The sequence below is a fragment of the Xiphophorus maculatus genome, chromosome 6, assembly GCF_002775205.1.
Source record: "Xiphophorus maculatus strain JP 163 A chromosome 6, X_maculatus-5.0-male, whole genome shotgun sequence".
Lineage (NCBI taxonomy): Eukaryota > Metazoa > Chordata > Actinopteri > Cyprinodontiformes > Poeciliidae > Xiphophorus > Xiphophorus maculatus.
Window position 1 is genome coordinate 972,517 of NC_036448.1, and position 20,387 is coordinate 992,903.

The 20,387-nt window shown below is 38.7% G+C and overlaps 1 protein-coding gene across 1 annotated transcript; it reads left to right on the forward strand.

Annotated features, from left to right (window-relative positions):
- Positions 1-1,818: 1,818 nt before the first annotated feature.
- Positions 1,819-20,017, forward strand: fam110b (family with sequence similarity 110 member B). The gene is made up of 5 exons (XM_023336008.1): positions 1,819-2,031; positions 12,932-13,045; positions 13,542-14,140; positions 15,849-16,261; positions 18,533-20,017. Exons 3-5 carry the CDS (start codon positions 14,018-14,020, stop codon positions 19,434-19,436), a joined length of 1,440 nt encoding a protein of 479 aa, XP_023191776.1. The 5' UTR covers positions 1,819-2,031; positions 12,932-13,045; positions 13,542-14,017; the 3' UTR covers positions 19,437-20,017.
- The last annotated feature ends 370 nt before the right edge of the window (positions 20,018-20,387 follow it).

A 20,387-nucleotide genomic window follows, 5' to 3' on the forward strand; every position in this document is an offset into this window, starting at 1 on the left:
GTATCTTAAAAAAACAAAGCTATTTCATAGGATATGAGTAGAGCAAGTTGGGTGTGAATGTGTAAAGAATATCAAAGAGGGGTATATAAAGTTATAAGCAAGTTGGATAATATAAGCAGGTGTGTATGTGTGGGGGTATGTTTAATCAGGAGTTAATGGAGGGAAAAGGTAGAAAGTGAAAGTTTATAGACCATCTCGAACCACACTCCAAACTGGTAAGTGGCGGTAATGCTACTGTAAGTTTGTTGCCAACCGCCAATAAATACCAAGAAGAAGAAGAAGAATTTTGCATCTGGTCCCATAGAAATGAATACTATTTTCTTTGACTCCCCCTAGTGGTCTGGAGCACTTCCGTTTTCAACACCTTTTGTTTGCTGCATTTCATTCGGGGGTGTTTGCGTCTCTCTTTTTGTTTGCTGCATTTCATTCGGGGGTGTTTGCGTCTCTCTTTTTGTTTGCTGCATTTCATTCGGGGGTGTTTGCGTCTCTCTTTTTGTTTGCTGCATTTCATTCGGGGGTGTTTGCGTCTCTCTTTTTGTTTGCTGCATTTCATTCGGGGGTGTCTTCTTTTTTGTTTGCATGTTTTCTCTTTTGCTGCGCATTTGCACCTGTCGGCCACCGTAATAACCAACTTCAGCTTCGTCTCGGGCCCCGCAGAATAAACCCAGATGGTAACGGTTCACGTTTTTCTGCGTCCAACGTTACGTCACATGTGGGCCGGTCCAAAAGCCGGTCAACGGAACAGAAACGCAACAAGCATGGCAGTGAAGAATGTGACTGCTGTTTACTGTATAGCAGATGTTGCCCCTCATTATAAGTTTATTTGCAATTAGCATCAAACTCAGACACCAAAGAAACTCAACAGACAGTAAAAGAGCCTGGTTCTGGGCTGGACTGTTACTAATCAGAAACGGGGAGGGGCTTCTCCCCCATGTTCAAATATTTTAGAATGTTTATATAATGCGTTTATTTTTAATATAGCCTACTGACTTTTTTTTTTTTAGCAAACAGTGGATTTTTCAATATATTATCTTATTATTCGGGTATAAATAAGTCCTTCAAATAAAACCTTAACAAACTTGATCAGACGTCAGCAGTTAAAGCAGATCACCTTCTGTCGCAGTCAACCTGAGACGCTGCAGCTGACAATCCAAGCACTGGCCCTTTAACGGACGGACCGCTCCATTCAGGAGGGAAGGGGAAACAGCTTGAAAGCCAGCGACATCCAAGAAAATCTAATATTATGCATAGAGCTGCTCCAATATATCCAAAAGGCAAACATGCAGAGAGTGTGTGTGAGAGCAGGACGGTTTAGTTAGAGTAAAAAAGGAACGAGGCTAGAGGGGGGTGGGGGGGGGTCCTCTCCCCTTCATCTGGATTTATGTGTCTCATTGCAGGGTCTGAGCCGCTCTCCGTTAGGTTTGCTAAAATCACAACACCGAACGGGAAAATGTCATCCTCAGTTCCAAAATAAAATCAAAATTAAAAATATTTTTTATGCATTTATGTTAACTTCTTGGTTTGCACTGCACTTAGCTGCAGCTCCATTTTCTCTCTAAGAGTGTAAATGATCAAATAAGATTTTCATTCTTAATTTGTTTCATCTTTCTACTTGAAAAGCAAAGTAGTTTTATACAAAATAAATGGACTAAAACATTTTTATTGCGGACAAAAAACGAACTGCGGAGTGGCTTCAAATAGAAGGCTATTTTGTTATATATATATATATATATATATATATATATATATATATATATATATTTTAAACCAAATTTTGTGTCGCCTTTATCTTTAGCGTGGCTTTTTGAGTAAAAACCCTGGTCTACAGAGTGAACGTAGATTTCTAGGTGAAAGGCTGCTGGGAGTCTCGAACAGAAAAGGACCTGATTGTGAAGAGGCTGGGCGGAAGGAAGTGCCGCTGCTGCTCACTGCTGCTGGCGGAGGACTGGACGCTGTCAGGCCGAACAAACGCACCGATCTGACGGAGAGAAATTGCAGCAGCATCCTTTGTTTTCTCACTCCGAAGCTGAGGTAGGACACATAAACAGTTCTGCTCCATCTGATCTGCATGTTTGGCTCCATCATCACCCGTGGGGTTCGCCGTCCCTCCTCCGGCCGATCCGCTCAGGTCTATTGTTCGGCAGATTGTCATTCAGGCAGCAGCAGAGGGGAGCTTTGCCAGGCACCGTTAGTGTTTGATGTTGTGGTTGTGTGCTTTGGGAACAGCAGCTTGGTTTTTAAGCCCGCTGTGCAGAGTCAGGAACACATTCCGTGTCGTGCCGTGCCGTGCCGTGCCTTTCTGCTCGGTGGGGTTTGGCATAGCGAAGCATCAGCACCGCGCGCACGAGCACGCGCTCTTCGTGTAGTGGCTGTCAGCTGCTAACGTGCCTCTGCTGACACACCCGTCTGCTCCAGCCTCCTAGGTCGCTCGAGCTGAGCGGAACAACAGTTAGATGCTTCTATCTGCTCCTGCTGCATCCTTGAGTTCTTCTGCTCTTTACATTTCTCACTCAGGCTTCAGAAGTTCCAAACTGGACTAAGTGTTGATGTCATTTTCAATTGACGATTAGAAACCGAGTCATCAAATAAACAAATGCAAAAGAAAGAAAGCAGGAAGGACCCGGATACATTTAAATCAGGAATCCACCTATTCAACCCGGGTTCCTTCATTTTGGGAGGTCAGCCAATACTTGCATGAGAAACTGATCTCATCTGCCTCCAGAAATATCTGAAAATCTGCCACAGCCCCTTTTTGCTCTGCTGTGAGAGAGGGCTGACTGACAGACCACCAGGTCATGTCTGCCAGCTTTGCAAAGTTGTTGCTATATTTAGCACAATTTCAGTCAAAAAATCAGAACTGCATCTTTTAAAGTTCAGTGATCAGCCAGAAAACTACAATCAGTGCACCCCAGTTTAAACCAGTGTTGTATAAAGTACTGAAATCTCAGAGTCAAGTAAAAGTATAGGTACCTCTCCAAAATATGACTTTGGTAAAAGTCCAAGTCACTGACTGAAATGTTACTTGAGTAAAAGTCTTAAAGTATCTGAAACGTCTTGTACTTAAGTATGGAAATTACTGTAAAAATGGATGTACTCAAGTAATGTAATGAAAAGTACAAGTAAAAAGTAAAACAAGGCGAATGCAGTTTGAATGACATTTTTTATATTTTGGTAAACTTGTCAAATACACTTAAAATAATGTACACAACCAAGTGCAGGCAAAATTAAATCTGCTAATAAATTGTTCCAGTTTTAAAGAGTAGCACATGTTAATGGTTTGTGGTTTTGAACTTGCATGCCTTTCCTATATTCGTTAAATTTAGTCTAAATTGCTATCGCTATGGCTTCTGTCCCCCTTGAACAGAGGAGTCTAGGTAGCCTGCTACAGTCAACATTAAGCCTAAGCTAAATACACCACGTGTGGAACTGAAACAATGCCAAACAAAGTTCATTTATACAGGTAACGTTATGGTCAAGATTTCACAGTAGTGTCTAGTGACCAAGCTATAGTTACTGAAACAGGAGGATTATAACCATTTCATAAGACGTTACCTCGATGTGTTTCTTCAAGTTGGACGGGGAGTTTTTGTAAGATAGAATTTCCACATCTTCGGGCAGGAATAACATAAACTGCATGCGGTACGACGAATCTTTAACACCCACGAAAGAGTGTATTGTGTTTAAATAAGGCCATGGGCTCTCATCACCAGATGGTGGTTCCCCTGGAGCCGTGTCTGACGTAGTTGCAGTCGTTGTGGTCTCCGTCTCCTCCTCCATGTGGCTGCTGCTGATTGCGAGACTTGCTTTGTGTTTAATGGGAGAAGCGAAACAGGTATATCCTATTGGTGGTGATGAACAAGCCCAGGCAAGTAGGCTATGGACTTTGTTCGGTAGCCTGCTTGCTACTTGCTAATCAGTAGGTGGGGTCAAAACACTTTGTTTCTCTCTCTCGCTTTTTTGTAACGAGTAACTAAACCACACACTGAAAATGTATCGGAGTAAAAGTACGCAATTAAGTTCGGAAATATAGTGAAGTAAAAGTGAAAGTCATCAAAAATGTTCATACTCGAGGAAAGTATGAAGTACTCCAAAATATACTTAAGTAAAGTAGTGAAGTATTTTTACTTCGTTACTATACAACACTGGATTAAACAACATCATAAAATCAGCATCAATATAAAGTAAACCTTTTATTAACTTCATGTCTAACTGCTGAACTGAAGAGGAAGAACTAGTGTTTGAATCCTGGATCCATCACTACTGGATGAGCTACACAACCACACACTGATATATGCACATACATCACATAGGCACAGGACATTTCATGTTTCAGTGTTTATTTTATAGTTTTTTTCTACAGAAGGAATTACATTTGTTTTATATACATACATACTGTATATATATATATATATATATATATATATATATATATATATATATATATATATATAATTTTATAAAACAAAGCGAACTCTGTCCCTCATCTTCCTCAGAGGTTTGTGTGTGTTAGTAGCAGCCCATTTGCTGCTGCTGGACGTTTTGAGTGTAGTAGTTCTGGTTGCAAATGATGGTTCTTCATCTCTGATTTTGAGAAAGCTCCTGTGTGTCTTCACACAGCCTGTTTAGCTGAAATGGTTAATAATAGTTCAGATTAAAATTGGTGTTGGTTCCCCCAACATAAGCATGCATTAGCAGTGCAGTGCTGCAAAAAACAAACAAAAAAAACATGGTTGGTACATTTTCACTACATTTTAATTAAGAGAAATACTGTAGATTACCTTTACAGAATTGACTAAATTTATCCTTTGTTCTCACTGCAAGCTACAAAAATACAAAATCAGAAAAAAGTTTCTTGTAGGATTTTCACATTAATTGGCCGAACAATAATAATAAAGACTATAACTAATAAGTGGTTGAAAAAAAGGAAGTTAGGAACACAATGGTCATACCGTCACATTGTAGAAATAAAAGTCAAGTTTGGTATAACGTTGGATAGAAATATCATCATGGCATTACAGTGTTTCCATGGGATCAGTAAACATTAATTTATTTTGATTCTCTTACACATGAACTTTATGATAAATATGTAAAACATCTCCCTGGTTATCACTGGGAATATGATAAACTAATATTGTCTGTCTGCTAGGGTTAGGATTCTGCTCCTTAAGTTTTCTGACCACAATTCTCCATATTTTATTTGACTGTAATTAATTTCCAATCAGCTGATTTTAATCTTGGTTTTAAGCAAAGATGCTTTACATGAAATCAGTCATTTCCATTCACACACACAGTGACATGCTGATAATGTCAAGCTACTGATTGTAGCCACAGCTGCCCTCTGTTTCAGTACTTTTATTGATCAAAGCCTTTGAATTTCACCCAGTAAAATTAGGTTCTTCATTACATTTCTTGTTTTATGGTCTTCAAATTCAATGCTCACAATGTTTTACTCCAACTTCTTTCAGTGTTGTTTCTGAAGTGGTAACAAATGAACAAATGTCAAAGTTTTTAAAACATTAGCTTGAAAATTCTTAGAAAGATCTGAAAATAAATAATCTGATATCAGTGCCTTAAATTCACCATAAAAAGCTTTCTGTGTGGTTTACACAAAACCCTCTGCTGGCATCAGTATTTATTAAAAATCACATTGGTCTCTTTAAATAAATCTTTAACTCTCAAGTCTTTAAAATACATCTGAAGTGTAAATTGTCTCTGTCCGTAATCTTAAATAGCATTAAAAGGATGCATCATGAAAACAATATTACACTTACACACTAGGAAAATGTTGTGAATATTTTAAGAGGGAGGCCTGGAGTTTAGGTGCTAGAAAACAGTCATGTCGTGTCAGCGGCCAGGAGTGCATCCAGGTGGTTACTTTCTCAGATCCTGCCCTGAGTGGCTCCGTTTATCCCAGCTGGAAAAGGTCATGAACTTTGCCTCAGAGTTGCTGTCTGACCAGGGATTTGATTGCTCATCATTCCTGAATTCAAAACCAAATTTAAGCAATCTTCTTTTTATGATTCAGTACATTTTTGGACAACTAATCTCTGGTTTTGGATGCAGTGCAGCTGGAAGAATTTTTGGCGATACCTTTTAACTTTTGAACATTTGTCGTGATGTGATGAGAGTAAAGAGGGAAATTCAAACCATTGATCATAAAGGGCAAAGTGAGACTTTTGGCAAACAGTTTGGATGGACTGTAAGATCCAGACAGATTACCAGGAATGCAGTACTATGTGTTTTAGTGAGACATGGCTGCAGGATCTTATCATCAACTGTGTCTCTCTGCTGAACTGTCTGACCACACAAGCAGACAGAGATTTAAAAAGGAGAAGAAAGAGCAAAGGAGGTGGATTTAGCAGTGCTCGTGAACAACAGATTGTGTCATCCATGACATGTTACTGTGAAGTGTCATTTGAACTTAGTAAGTTTTGTCCACATCATTTACTCTTGTGTCATTTTGTGAACTGTTTACATCCCTCTGTCAGCTGTTGCAAACCATGCATTTGATGCCTTCAGTTCAGTTGCTAACTACAGACACACCACTCCAATGTGTTTGTGGCAATATTTGTTAGTTTTATTCATGCCTCACTCTCTACTGCACTTCTAACATTTCAACCATTTGACAGCCGCCAGAGAAAACAGTGTTGGATTTGTTTTATGCAAATGTCAGAGTTATCAATCTTTAAAGCAAGATCTTCTCTGGAAAAATCAGATGACAACCTTGCTTTTCTTTGCTCCAAATATAAACCCTTCATTTAAAGGCCAAATGTAATAAAAAAAATTAGCAAAAGGGGGCTGAAGAATTTCTGCAGGACTGTTTTGGGCTGTTTTGAGGCTGCAGACCCCAGTCTGTCAGCCACATGGAAAGGACATCAGTGCCATGGCAGAAAATGGGACCGACTAAATGTACAGTATATGAATTACAGACAGTGCAATTCCTACTAGAATAGCTAGATGTTTTCCCAATAGCAAACTCTGGATCAACAGTGACCTAAAGAAATTGCTAAACAAGAAAAAGGAAACTTTAAGGAGGGAGACTGGAATTATTTAGGACTATATAGTAACTTATAATTAAGATTATAGACAGCTAGAAAACATACTAAGCCAGAGAGCAAATTCCAGAAATTCCACTGTGCTTTTGTACAATGACGATAAAGGCATTCTGATTCTTAATGCTAACAGAAATGTCTGGTATAAAGAAAACCACAGACCTCAAGCAGAAGGAGGAACGTATAGATGGAGCTCTGGACACAGCAAATGAAATGAACACATTCTTCAATAGGTTCAGTTCATGAACAAGTTCAGCATCATCCTTTTCTCAGCTAAGCAGACGTCCCAATAGATGGCTTGAGCAACAGCTTTCCTGTCACACCTCAAAATCCTGTTTTCCACCTCAGCCATAGAGCCTACTGGTTCTAAATGTTTGTCTTCAACCAAATCAGGAGATGCTGCTGCTCCCTTTGCCTCCGCCTCCCACCTATCTGTCTTTAGAAGTCAGGCGAGGAGGCAGTGGGAGAGACTAAACTTTACCAGTTCCAGATGATGTCAGTTTCCAAACCCTGAAGGCTTTTACAGAGTACGGTAGCTCTGTGGGATTCTGCAGCATCTCTTCAACTTTAATCTGACCTAGGAGAAGGTTCCAGGGCTGCAGAAGATATTTAGCCTTGTCCCAAAGTCCTGAAGAGACTCCTGTTGGGCCACTTGAGTATTCAAACAAGAACATATCAGGAATCCTTGCAACTTATTTATTGGTATTTAGTTGAAGTTTAAATGGCATCATAGGACTGCATCAACAAGCCCACTGTCATTTGGACAAAGCAGATAGCTATGATGATCATGTTCTTTGATTTCTCCAGAACATTTAACACAAGTCAGCCTGATCTGTTCGGTCAGAAGCTCCAGAAGAGAGGCCTCAACAATCACCTGTATCAATGGATCCCTCACAAACAGACCAGTGTTTTAGTTTGGCTTGGCTTTGTATTTTTGAATATTTTCATTATTGTCCTCTGCAGAACCTCTGATGAAACGTTTTCTCAGTGTTATAACATTCCCCTCTGTCTTGATGTAGTGAGGATGGTTGCATTTATGCAGCTCAAATCTGGTCTAATTACTCATAATTACTTTTTTCCAGAAGTTTTAGGCTTGTCTCTATATTTCTTGGTGTACTGCAAGCAGGCTGCTTTGTGGCACTACCATAGCAACGGCTTTGGTCTGATGACTCAACTATACAGGGCATTTTATTGTGTATCTTTAAACGGCTATATTGCTTTATTTCTGTATTCAGCGGCCCCCGCTCACAAGCACCACCACCCCCATGTGAGCAACAAATAATGAAGAGCCTATGAAATCAACAGACAGGAGAATAAATAAGTAAATACAATTAAGATAACAATGTCCATTAAAATGTTCTTTACCACCAGTTCTGAACAGAACACTAGTGGATATTTGCACATTCTGAACTAAGTTTCAAACAAGTAGATGTTTTTCCCTAACAACTTCTAGTTATAAGCAAACGGATCATAGGTTAGGATGGTTTCCATTTAATCAACTTGTTTATCTTATTATAGGTCAAAACTTCCACTTTATGTAAAGTTTTAATTAGGATTGTTTAGATTCTTTCTGTTGACTTTATTCTTCAAAAGAGCAAAAACAAATATCACTCACCAGTAATCATGACTGAAAGAAAAGTGAAAAATGGCCCAAACTACGAAGTATTCATGTACTTTATAGTTTTAGATTAAAAATTAATACTTTTTAATCTAACGTATTCATTTTTAAAGCTCTCCAGCAAGCCATCACCCAACTGTTTTTTTTTCTTTTTTTCTCCCCCATCGGGGGACCTTTCACAATTACACATCACCTTTCAGAAAAAAATTCAAACATTATACATTTTCATTACTCCAATTTTCATTCTTACAATAGTTTGAATGAAATAGCTGTTGAATTTGGCTTCTGATCTTGATCTTTGAGAATGTGTTCTTGCATTTTTATGTCATCACCTTTACATTAGATGAAAATGGTCTCAAAACAACAATATTGTTTATCGCAATAACTTATGGGATAATTTATCATTCAACAAAATTTGTTATCTTGACAGGCCTATTCCCATCGACTGGTGCATCAGTGGCTTTTTAGAGGAACAAAACAAAAAATTTCCAAGGTCAAACCTCCAGCTTTTTGAGATGTGGTTTCCAACCTCTACATCTGCTCCAGTACAGCTGTAGGCAGCATCAACCTCTGATTAAATTGCGCTTTGTGTAGGTTGATTCGCTCCAAAGCAGTAGATGGAAATTCCCTTGAATTGCAATTAACTTTTTTTTTTCTCTTTTGCAAAATTTCAAAAGTTCACTTAAAATTCACATGAAATTGTAAGCAAATATACAACCATTTGACAGCTGTTCTGTCAGCTGTCAAATGGTTGTTGTTTAGAGAACATTTTCAAGTTATATAATGGTAATAATTGCATAATAATGCAAGAACACATTCTCAGGAAACTTTAAATTCTGATGAACATTTAACACTGGAACTGGACGATATTTTAAATAACAAAAATACAACAAAATCAACAAATAAAATACTGTTGAAGTGTCTGTAAACAACATTTTTCTTCAAATAAAGGGTTAGCTGAGACCAAAGCACCAGACTGAAGACTTTTGTCATCCAGTTTTTGGTAGAGAGAAAAGAGAAAAAATATTCAAATGAAAATGTTTGAGTTTGTGTCAATTTATCATGCAATTCATTGATTGCTTATTGTGACTGTCCTCATCTGAAGTTGTTAAATGATCAGCCTTTCTTCTTCTGGCTTCATAACAAGTGGTAGGCCAGTTGTGAAACTAAAAAACCCACTTTCCACTGAATATAATAACTGATTGTTCAAGCTTTGATGGTAGCAATTGCTGTCAAATGTTTGCAATAACTGGCAGTCGGTCTTTCACATCCCTGTGGAGGAATTTTTGTGCATTTTTCTCTTTTGTAGAAATGTTTAATCCAGCTGTACTGGCTGGTTTTCCTGCATGTACATCATGTTTTAGGTCAATTTAATCTAAGGCTGAACTTTGACCAGGCCACTCTAAAACCTTAATTTAGTTTTTTTGGTTGAACCCTTGAGTCATTGCTGTGCTTCAGATTATTATTCTGCTGCATAATATGATTAACTTTAAGGTGACAATAGTCAGCCTGACTCCCCTCCAATTTTTTGTGTTGAGAGCAGAATTACTGCTTATGTTCCCACATGGGAAATGTATTCCTGTATCTATCTTATCGGGATAAATAAACTCAATTGAATTGAATGATTTTGTTTTTCACTATCTCACAAGTTTGCACTATTTAGTCATTTAATTTGAGTGGTATTATTGCTTCAAATGTGGGTCAGTAATTTCTGCTGATCACAAAACATCCCAAACTGCAAATTATGTCATCTGTATTTAAAAGGTACATTAAACTAACTGAAGATAAAATCATGGGTAACTGATTGTTACCCAAAATCAGTTACCCGCTTTTTATTCATTACAATGAATACAATGAAAAAGGGCCATGTGTAGACAGTGTAGTGGACATGACAGCAGGGGAGGGGCTTCCAGATGGCTTCTCCAATGAGATTAATGGTATTAAGCACGTCTCTTTTGTTGACACTAAAAATAAAGGAGAGCGTTGGCATCATTTTGGAGAACATGGCGATGAAGCTTTTGGGAGAATTCTGTGTCTCCTCAACAAATGCAACCAATTGCACTGCCTGACCAAAACAATAAAAGTCGCCACCAAAAACCACCATAAAAAGGTCACACACTACTTGCGTGGATTGTCTTTATCTTTGAATACAGAACTCACTCGCTGTGAAATTGTTACTAAAAACTTCATCCAATAAAGCAACAATTCACAGACAAAATATCAAAAAAAATGTTCAACACTCTTTTTCTATTTGACTCTACATTCTTTGTCACTTTGTTACTGTTGCACTGGAATTTCCACACTGTGGAACAATATATGGTATTTCTATTCTAAATTGAGTAAAGTGAAGATTCAGTCAAGAAACACAGAGGTCAGACTCATTTTTGTCCAAATAAATTAAATGTCTTTATTTTGGGAGGCCAGAACTATCCAAATATTTGGTATTGGCTTTAACTGATAAATATTTTAATAATAAATTATTCCTTTCTGAAGTATACTGGAAGAAATATCCACAGTGCCTTTCAAAAGTGACAGGAAACTATAAAACATTGGAACATTGTTCTGTAACCTGGCCTGGTTTCTCCTGCTGTCGTTAATTTAATCCAGCCAATGCTGCAGCAATAAAGTGTTTTTACTGTTCTAGCTCAATGGATGCCAGCATCTCTTACTGAGAGCCCCGGTTATTGGTCTGATAAAAATTCTTTTGTTGCAGACCTGTGTATAAATGACTTGTTTTTCTTACTTTTTACTCCAGTTTATCCACAACTCTTCATCCAGAATACTGCATTTGCCTGTCGATCTTATTGTAAATATGTTTTGGGAATACAGTGTTTGGTATTTAATGAGTCCAGTAATGTTGTTGTTGGAATGTATTGGTAAATGTTTAATTGATTTTAAGTATTATGCATGATGCAACTGTTTATTTGGAAAAGGTTAGAGTATTATGTTGAATTTATGCAAAATGTGTCAATGGCCCCTTTTGAATTATTTTGGTTGCCTCATTAATCCTTGGTGCCTCGCCTTGCTCTCCAGCCTCCATCTCTTCTTTCTCCTTCTGCCTCTTCATGTCTTTTCACAAGAATTGGATTAGTCCATTTTCAGTTGCTCCTTTGTTCCTGTGGAGGACTAATCCAGTCAAAATTGTCAATTAAAAATAGAAATAATAAACGGATTGATAAAGTAAAGTGAAGTGTGGCAAATATTGCACGCAAAAACAACAAAAATGTTTTAGTTAAAATTGTTAATGTTAAGTTAAATGCATGTTTTAACCAGCAGTCCACGTTTTGATTAGTTTACTGTTAAAGCCGTTGAATCCGACGACTGTTGGTCTGCTAGCAAGAGACACACTGGCACAGCTGAGGGATGTTTTACTTTGAAGGAGTGAGCGTCCCAAGTGTGTAACTGATGTGTTGATGTTTTTTTATCATTCATGGTCCAAAACAAACATCCACATTATTACACATTTCTGTTGTAGTTCTATGAGGGAATTTCCTGGATTTATTCAGTTAAGTGTATTTAAATTCCATCAATTCACAGCAAATGTTATCTCAAGGCGCTTTACAAAAATTTTATTTCAATTAAATTATAAAAACTAGATTTGCAGAAATTGATTGTATAATATGCAACACTGTGAATTTCAGGTCTTGTCAGATGGCAATTTTTGGATGAGTGTATTGCCCAGTTGCACATTGATGTGGCTTGGGAGAAAGCTGGAATTGGACCTCAAATTATCTGACTGCAAGATGGCTGCTCTTCCCACTGAAGCACGTTCGATTCCCACTCACTCCCCAAAGAACAATATAGTCACATTATGAGTCCAGACCATAATGTGGCTAGAGCCAGTGATGCAGACTGGTTCATTCTTCTGTTAGCACTTTGCTGTTACTCATGTTTTTATACCTAAAGGTTTGCCTTATAATTGGCAAGATATTCCTAAGGTGTTCAACATTTCTGTTCTTGTGGATTTGGAGAAATTCTCAGGGAACTTACAGTGGCTGCCCAGTAGGTGGCGAATGGCTATTTATTAAAATGACACACTAGTCTACCTTCCTTAGCCACATACATACAAGAAAGCAGCTTTAAATAGCTGTTCCCCACAGTCACACCTGTGTATGAAAAGGGTTCATAGAGCTGTTATCCATCTACTGCTTAGAACAACATCACCTTCAAGGTCATTCATTGATCTGAAAGTGAAGTTCTGCTGACATGAGGAACTTCTGCTGCTCTGCTTTACTCTGTTCTGTTGTTTTTTACCTGACAGTGACTGTGACTCCCACTGACAACCTGCAGCACCTAGAGGCCAAATACACAGGCAGCAATAAAGCAGAGGGTTTAAGAGAATCAATGAGCAGAGCCAAAGCAAGCCTCCAAACTGGTAAATATTGTTTGCAGGGTAAAGATATTTATGATGTAAAATATGTTTTTAAGAAAGAAGGAACAAAAAACTGTACTTAACTATTCAAATGAGCAGATATGAAAAGATGCAAACATCTTTGCACAAGATTTTTGCCTGTCATGCAAAAATCCTTTATTTTTGATTGGACCAGGGTAAGATTATTTTTCATGTATGCTACTTAAAAGTTATGATCTAGGAATATTCATTTAGTGGGCACTAAATCATATACAGATGTCAGTTTGTTGTTAGTTGTTTCATCTGTTTTCACATTTATTTATTTTTTAAAAGCAAAGAAAACAAGAAAGAAAAGATATTTGACCATCATAAAAATTGCACCAACAAAACTCAGTCATGGCCTGACTTCAGATGAATGGATGATTTACTTTGTTTGCTTGCAGAAATACTGCAGTTCCATATTGCAAGGTAAATGATGTCCAACTACTCTATTGACTGTTTTTTTCTTTTCCCTTTTCAGATGCTTATCAGGCTGAAGGGAGAGCTGGTCTCAGTGGAGAGGCAGTAGGTTGTTGATTTTCTAACAGCCTCTGTTGTCCCCAGGCTGAAAGGGATCTCTTATCCACACCACACTGCTGTCACACGTCTTGAGTTTCACTTTACTGTCACTGCATTCTTTTGCCTCCTTTCCATTGTTCTGTTGCCCAACCTAAATGATTGAAGCTCTATCCAAAGAGCTAACAGAGATTAGAGAACAGAGATCATCCTTTCAATCCGTTTATGTGACTATAGTATTCTCCCACCACTCCTCTTCAGTAACTCTTGCCTTCTCTCAGAAGCGATGTGCAGGGTGAGGGGGTTTGCCTGCTTTTAGACTTTTTTTCTTGCCTCCACCTTGTGTCTTCATGTTTTGGGGGTTCCTTAGTGACCCCACCCTCTGTCAACCACCCCGCACCTATTGCCACCACGGCCGGCCACCCCAATCGCCTTGTTGCCATGCCGACAGAGACATTGGCTCCTCCCCTGCCAGGTAGCAAGTCTGCTGGCCCCACCACGCCCTTCAGTTCCACTGTACCTCTTCGCATCCTCAACAAGGGCCCTGAGTACTTCAGAAGGCAGGTGAGAATATCATTGTTGTGGTCTTAATGAGGACTCCTACAGCTGAGGTCGAAGGTCAGATTAGTTTGGCCTTTAATAATTTCTTTGAACCATTCTAATTTGTCAAAGAAACCATGATAAATGGAAACAATGATGCGTTACAATGTGACCCTACATATGTTGAAGGATTTTATTTTTAAAGATCTATTTTTTCGAACTTCTTCTAATTTAAAAGTGATTTTTAAATTCAGTTTCAGAGCTTAACAGCTGTGTGTAAATTGTCATGAATAATGTTTGTAGATGGCTACTTGTAATCCTAATTGGATTTTTTTAATCACATGTCTTACTTTAGCATTCCATGCAAACCATATAAAAAAGCTGGATGACTCTTCATATGGCATCCAGCTTCATATGAAGAAGATGAATGCTCCCACCTGATAAAAACCAGCCCCTTGTTCTACGCTGTGTCCACAGCGTGTGGACCCTTGGTTAATGATAATTCAGTAGTAACTTCAGGGGATGGTGTCCTAATTGCGTGATTGACTTTATTAAATTATGGTTGCCCATGATATCATGTGACACAGGTTGTATTATGTAATTTGAACCTGTGCTGGTATGACCTTTTGAATTATGTAACAGTGATTGTGTGTGTTTATGAACATGTGTGTACTAATTTGTCATCTGGAATTAAGAGGAAGTAATATGTTTGAGAAGGTCATAAGCCTTCCAGCGCTCAGCAGGCCGATTTTATGATCCCACCCCAATCGGAAAGTCCAAGGGAGCAGGGCTCAATACCCCTCAGCCTGTCCGAAATGTCCCCAAGAGGCGTAGACCACCCTCCAGGAGACCACCACTCGACAATGTAGCCGAGCTCCCTCACACATTCCACCACACAAGAGGGGCAACCTGCACCACCACCTGGAAACCTGTGCCCCCTTATTGTCATGGCACTGCTGCAGAACGATAACCTTCTCAGTGTCAGGAGTCATATTTTACTGCCCAGGTTTAAGACCCCATTCAAAACTCACAGAAAACATCTTGGGTGAATAAAAAGCCTTTGGAAAGTTAAGTTTTGGAGAAAAAACCTTTAGGATCCGCAGTGGAAGTGCACTCCTGTATATAGTTAAATGTCTCTGGGCGAGTTCCAACTTGCTGGGTACTGCTTTTTGTAACCTCTGTAAGAGCTTTGCCACAGAGTTGGTAAGCATCTTTCAAAGAGATTGGTCTACTGGCACAGACCCAACATCTATACGTGTCGTTTTCAGTAGGCCAACATTATTCCAGTTACTTGATGTTATTCATTTTCCTGTTGGAACACCCAGTTATCCACCTTTCAAAATGTTTGGCCATCTCACTGTTGGTCTAAAGGTGAAGGAGAAACCTATTGTTTGTGCGATGCTATTACCATCATTCTTGACAGTTGTTACAATATCCTTTGATAAGATAAGATAAGATTTATTTGTCATTGTCATCAACAGATTACGAGATTGAGATTTGCTCGACTCGAGTTGAGATGCAGATGCAAAGATGCTTTGGCTTTAAATCTTCACTTTGACTTCCTCAAACATATTTGTGGTCATTGTTGAGAATGTTCTTTGGTTAGAACATTTCATTGATCTGATTGGTTTGTTGCAGAAGTATGCAGTAATTGGATTATACTGCTTTATGATGAAATGTTTATTTTTCCATGCCTGAAACATAGAATAATTCATTTTTAATGTGTTCTCAGGCGGAACCAAACCCAAACCGCCTGAGTGCAGTTGAGAGACTAGAAGCTGACAAAGCAAAGTATGTCAAGAGTCAGGAGGTCATCAACGCCAAGCAAGAACCAGTCAAACCGCCTGTCCTGGCCAAGCCCACCGTTGACCCTTCCATCCTGCCAAAGAAAAGCCCTGGGATTGGTGGAGGAGGGAACGGAGCCGGGATCCCTTTCAAAGCATCCAATAACAACGCAAAGTCAGACACATGTGCGTCCAGCTGTGGCAGCGGCAAACGGGAGAATTTAAATCTGGAGATCTTAAAAAATCTGCTGAACTCATCTTCATCCTCAGCAGCAGGTTCTGAAGGACTGTCAGGTGGAGCTAAAAGTGCCGTTCTCATGAGGTCATCAGTCAGAATGGCCCGAAGCTGGACACCGTTGGGGTGAGTCACTGCTGACGGTTGCATATTGTCTAGAGTATTTCTAATGCCTAATACACCGAGTTCTGCTAATTCTATCTCTGATTTTAAAGCTAAGATTTGAACAAACACTAACAAAAAGCTGAAAGACGTATTTTCTCTAAATTTGAGCTTACACCTCAGCAAAAACTCTTGCCTGATATAAAATGATTCTGAATTTGATCATTAGAAGATGGAAATGTGATTGTGAAATTCTAATAGGAGAAACTATGTAGATATCTGGAGGAAACCAAGTTATTCTAAGGTCTTTTTATTTTGTGCACCACCTGAGAAGGCTGTTTTTAACAGTCCTTTTCATAAAAAACAATTATTTAGGAATGTTAGAAAAATTATCCTCCTGTTCATTTACTCATGAGTTTATTTTACAAGTTATGTTTTCATATTATTCTTTTTATATTATTACTCTCATATTATTCTTCTTTTTATATTTACTTAACTTCTCTTTCTTTTGTAGTATAGTATATTATTAACTTTGTTTAGGATGTTTGCTTGGAAGCTAAAAACGTTAAACATTCATGTGTTATTAGTTCCATATGTAACTGATTAGTTGTGGTCAGTCACATGCCCTTGTAAGGGCATGTCCATAGGAGGCTCCAGAATGTAAAGACGGTTGGTCAATTCTCTGTGTGACTGTGTGAAGAAGCCCAACCTCCTTTTTCTATACAATAAAGAGAAATGCAAAGAAAGAACTGGCAGAATTGAGTCCAGACAGTGTTTGACAGCGATTCGTCGCGTCTGTTCTCAATTCTCCTATTCTGCAGAAAAGAAATTAAAAGAAACCTAATCTCTGTCTCTGGCTGATTCTTTGCAGGTTATGACAAATAAACCTATCAAGGAACTCTCCAAGTTTTTTCAAACCTTTAAGTAACAGTCTTAACTATTAAAATGTCTATAGTTTTTTTCATGTTATGTGCAATTTGGAGACTATTATTCTCAACAATAAAAATCACTTATTTATGCTACATATTTTTATTACTATTATTTTGTAGTAACTTTTTAGCTACTATAAAAAAGTTACTACTTTTTTGTAACTTATTTTGTCATGAGAGCCATTGTTCATGGTTGATTTGTAAAAGCAATAAAAAGTGGAAAACGTCCAAGGGTGTGAATACATTTCATAGGGCACTGTATATATCTGGAATTTTATGTATTGACAGTACATTGAATTTCATCCAGTGGAAATTAAAACATTAAGAACCAAATGAATGGAAATGAAATTGCCAAAGAATTTGGTGTCTAAAAAATTAACTTTGAAAGGCAGTTGATGGTTAAAAATTAGGAAATGATACGAAAGGAAATCATGGATAGTAACCTTAAATTACAAAACATGCACAAGTTTTACAACATTTTCATTAACATTGTTATGCATAAATAAATTTCCAGAACCAGGGCAATTTGCCCAGAGACATATTAAGGGGTGGCTTAGTAATATTTTCAAAACAATGGAAGGTCAAAACAGGATTTTTGACCTTTACAAACAACTATGTCTACAGGCTAAAAATGAAGACTGTTGCAGCATTTGATGAGCAGAATTTCTGAAAAAAAAAAAATGTTTTAGATGCTACAAAAATTCAGGAAGATCTTTAAATATACTGCTTTTTTAATGATTCAAATGTGTGTCAGTTATTATATCTAGTTGTCCTAATTAGAAGAACAGTTATTTTATTTCAACTGAAAGGGGAAATGGTAAATGATATGTACTCATATAGCACTTTATCAAGTCCAGAGGACCCCAAAGCACTTCACACTAGATGCAGTGACTTTCGTTATTGCAGAATATGATTCTTTTTTCCAGCAACAGAGAATATTCAGAGATTTGAATTACAATGTTTTTCCAAAATAAACATTGTTAATTTAACAATTGTTATTTGGGATCGAATCTTAACCTTGTGCAAGGTTGCCAGTGCTCTGAACTTATGTATGTTTAAAAAAAACAAATGTAACTGTAAATACTTGATGTGTAAGATCTATGTAATTAATTAAACAATATATCTCTTCAGGAAATTTAAATCAGGCTTTGTTGGAGTCAAACGTGATGTGTTTAACATACTAGAAATTCCTAAAACTGTGTCCCAGAATAACACAGCTGTGCCTTCACCTGTTGCTCAGGTAAAGGCACAGCCAGTAGCAAATTCAATGATAGAGTGATTACTATAATAACATTATGCTCACATGTAGGTCCTCTGTGGTCACTTGTGTTTGTGGTGCTTTCTAATACTCTGTTTCTCCTTCTAGGATGCCACTAACATACAGATCCACCATGACCCTTAATGAGCAACCTTCAGACTCAGCTCCCAGTCCGAGCACCTCGCATTCTCTCAGATCCTTCTCTCACTCCTTAAAGGTCCCCCCAGTGGCCAGCGGGGGGCGTCGCACTCCACAACAAGCAGGAAACCTGAACCTTAGCAGACGAGTCCAAGATGAAAGAGGATGTGAAGGAGGAGTTGTCCAGCGTTCTCATTCCCCACTGCCACCTCTCCTGACCTCCCACTCATCATCTGACCTCCTGCGACTGTGCAACGGTAAACCGCTGCGCACCACTCAGTCTAGCAGCTCTTCAGCTCCACCCCGCCCTCCCAAACCAAAGCCCACCTCTCTCCCTCCTGCACTATCCTTGTCACTGCCACGTGCGCGCCCGCCAATGTCCCCTACGCTCTGCGACAACACAACTCCACAGTCTTTGCCATGTGACTTTGGAGACCCTGTTAGTGCATCAGCTGAGTTGAACATTGATCTGGAGCAGGGTTCAAACGTGACTCGTCGTTCGTCGCTGCACAGATCCAAATCGGACCTGTCGGATCGGTATGCCCGGGCCGGAGCGGATGTGGAACGCTTTTTTAATTATTGCGGCCTTGACCCTGAGGAGTTGGAGGCAGTGGGTCCCGAGAACTTTGCACGGGCCAACTCGGACATTGTCAGCCTGAACTTTCGATCAGCTTCTATGATCTCCTCCGATTGTGACCAGTCACAGCGATCTTCCAATGACGGAATATCAGAAGAGGATGAGGGGGAGGAAGAGGAAGAGGCCGGCGAGCGCGTCCCCTATGGCATCTCAGCTGTGGAGCGAAATGCAAGGGTTATTAAATGGCTGTATAGCATTAAACAAGCAAGAGAAACACAAAAGGTTTCCCATGTTTAGATTAGGTGAACCATTCATGTGGACTATGGATAATCTCTCCTATGGCTCCAAACTTGTAAGGTCATTTCTAGCCGGATTTAAAGGCTGAAGAAGAAGAAAATTATTTTAGTTTTAAGAATGAAGGACTGAAGAGGTGGTCTAAGAGTTCATATCAAACAAACAAGAGGTATGAAGAGAATACTCCAAAATATTGAAGAAGGTGAACAAAACCAAACATGGACAGATGTAGCGATAAAGACGGTCATTTTCTGTTTCTCTCAGAAAGCCTGACTGACATCTCAGTTGGACCACAACCAAAAGCATGATACAGTGAGGTAGAGAATGGATCCACTCTGTCAGAAGTGTTCAGCACACTTCAGCCCATCATACATTAGTGTGACTGACATTCCAACAAAGTGCAGCCCTTTATTCCCAATCTGTTTGGCCAATTTAGCTTTCTGTCAGTGTTCCACACTTTCCACACTTAGAAATGGTCTTCAGTCTGAAACATCAAACTGGAAACAGCAGATATCAGTATTGATGGTTGTATTGGTGCCCGGAGAAGCAGTTGTTAATTGTACCAATAAATTTTTTCCCTAACAGTATGTATACCAAAAACTCCTTTATGTTCCAGTTCCATGTAAAAACGATGACATATTGTGCTGTCCTACAATTCTACCAGAGGTATTTGCATGTGTCCATCTCTGCTTGACTTAGCTGACTAAGCATCATTCGAATGTGTGAAGATTTTATAATTATTACTTCCCACAGAGTATTTTTTTTTTACCAAAACCTGTGAATGAAGTAAGACATGAGAGTTTGTTCACTATAAATATAGAATGATGTGGTCTTCTTCAGCTGAGTAACAGTAAGAAAGTGATTTCAGACTGAAAATTCTCTGTGTGCCCTGCATTCCACCATTGATGCTAACTTTCAACATCTGTATGAAATCCAAGAGTCTCTGTTAAAAGT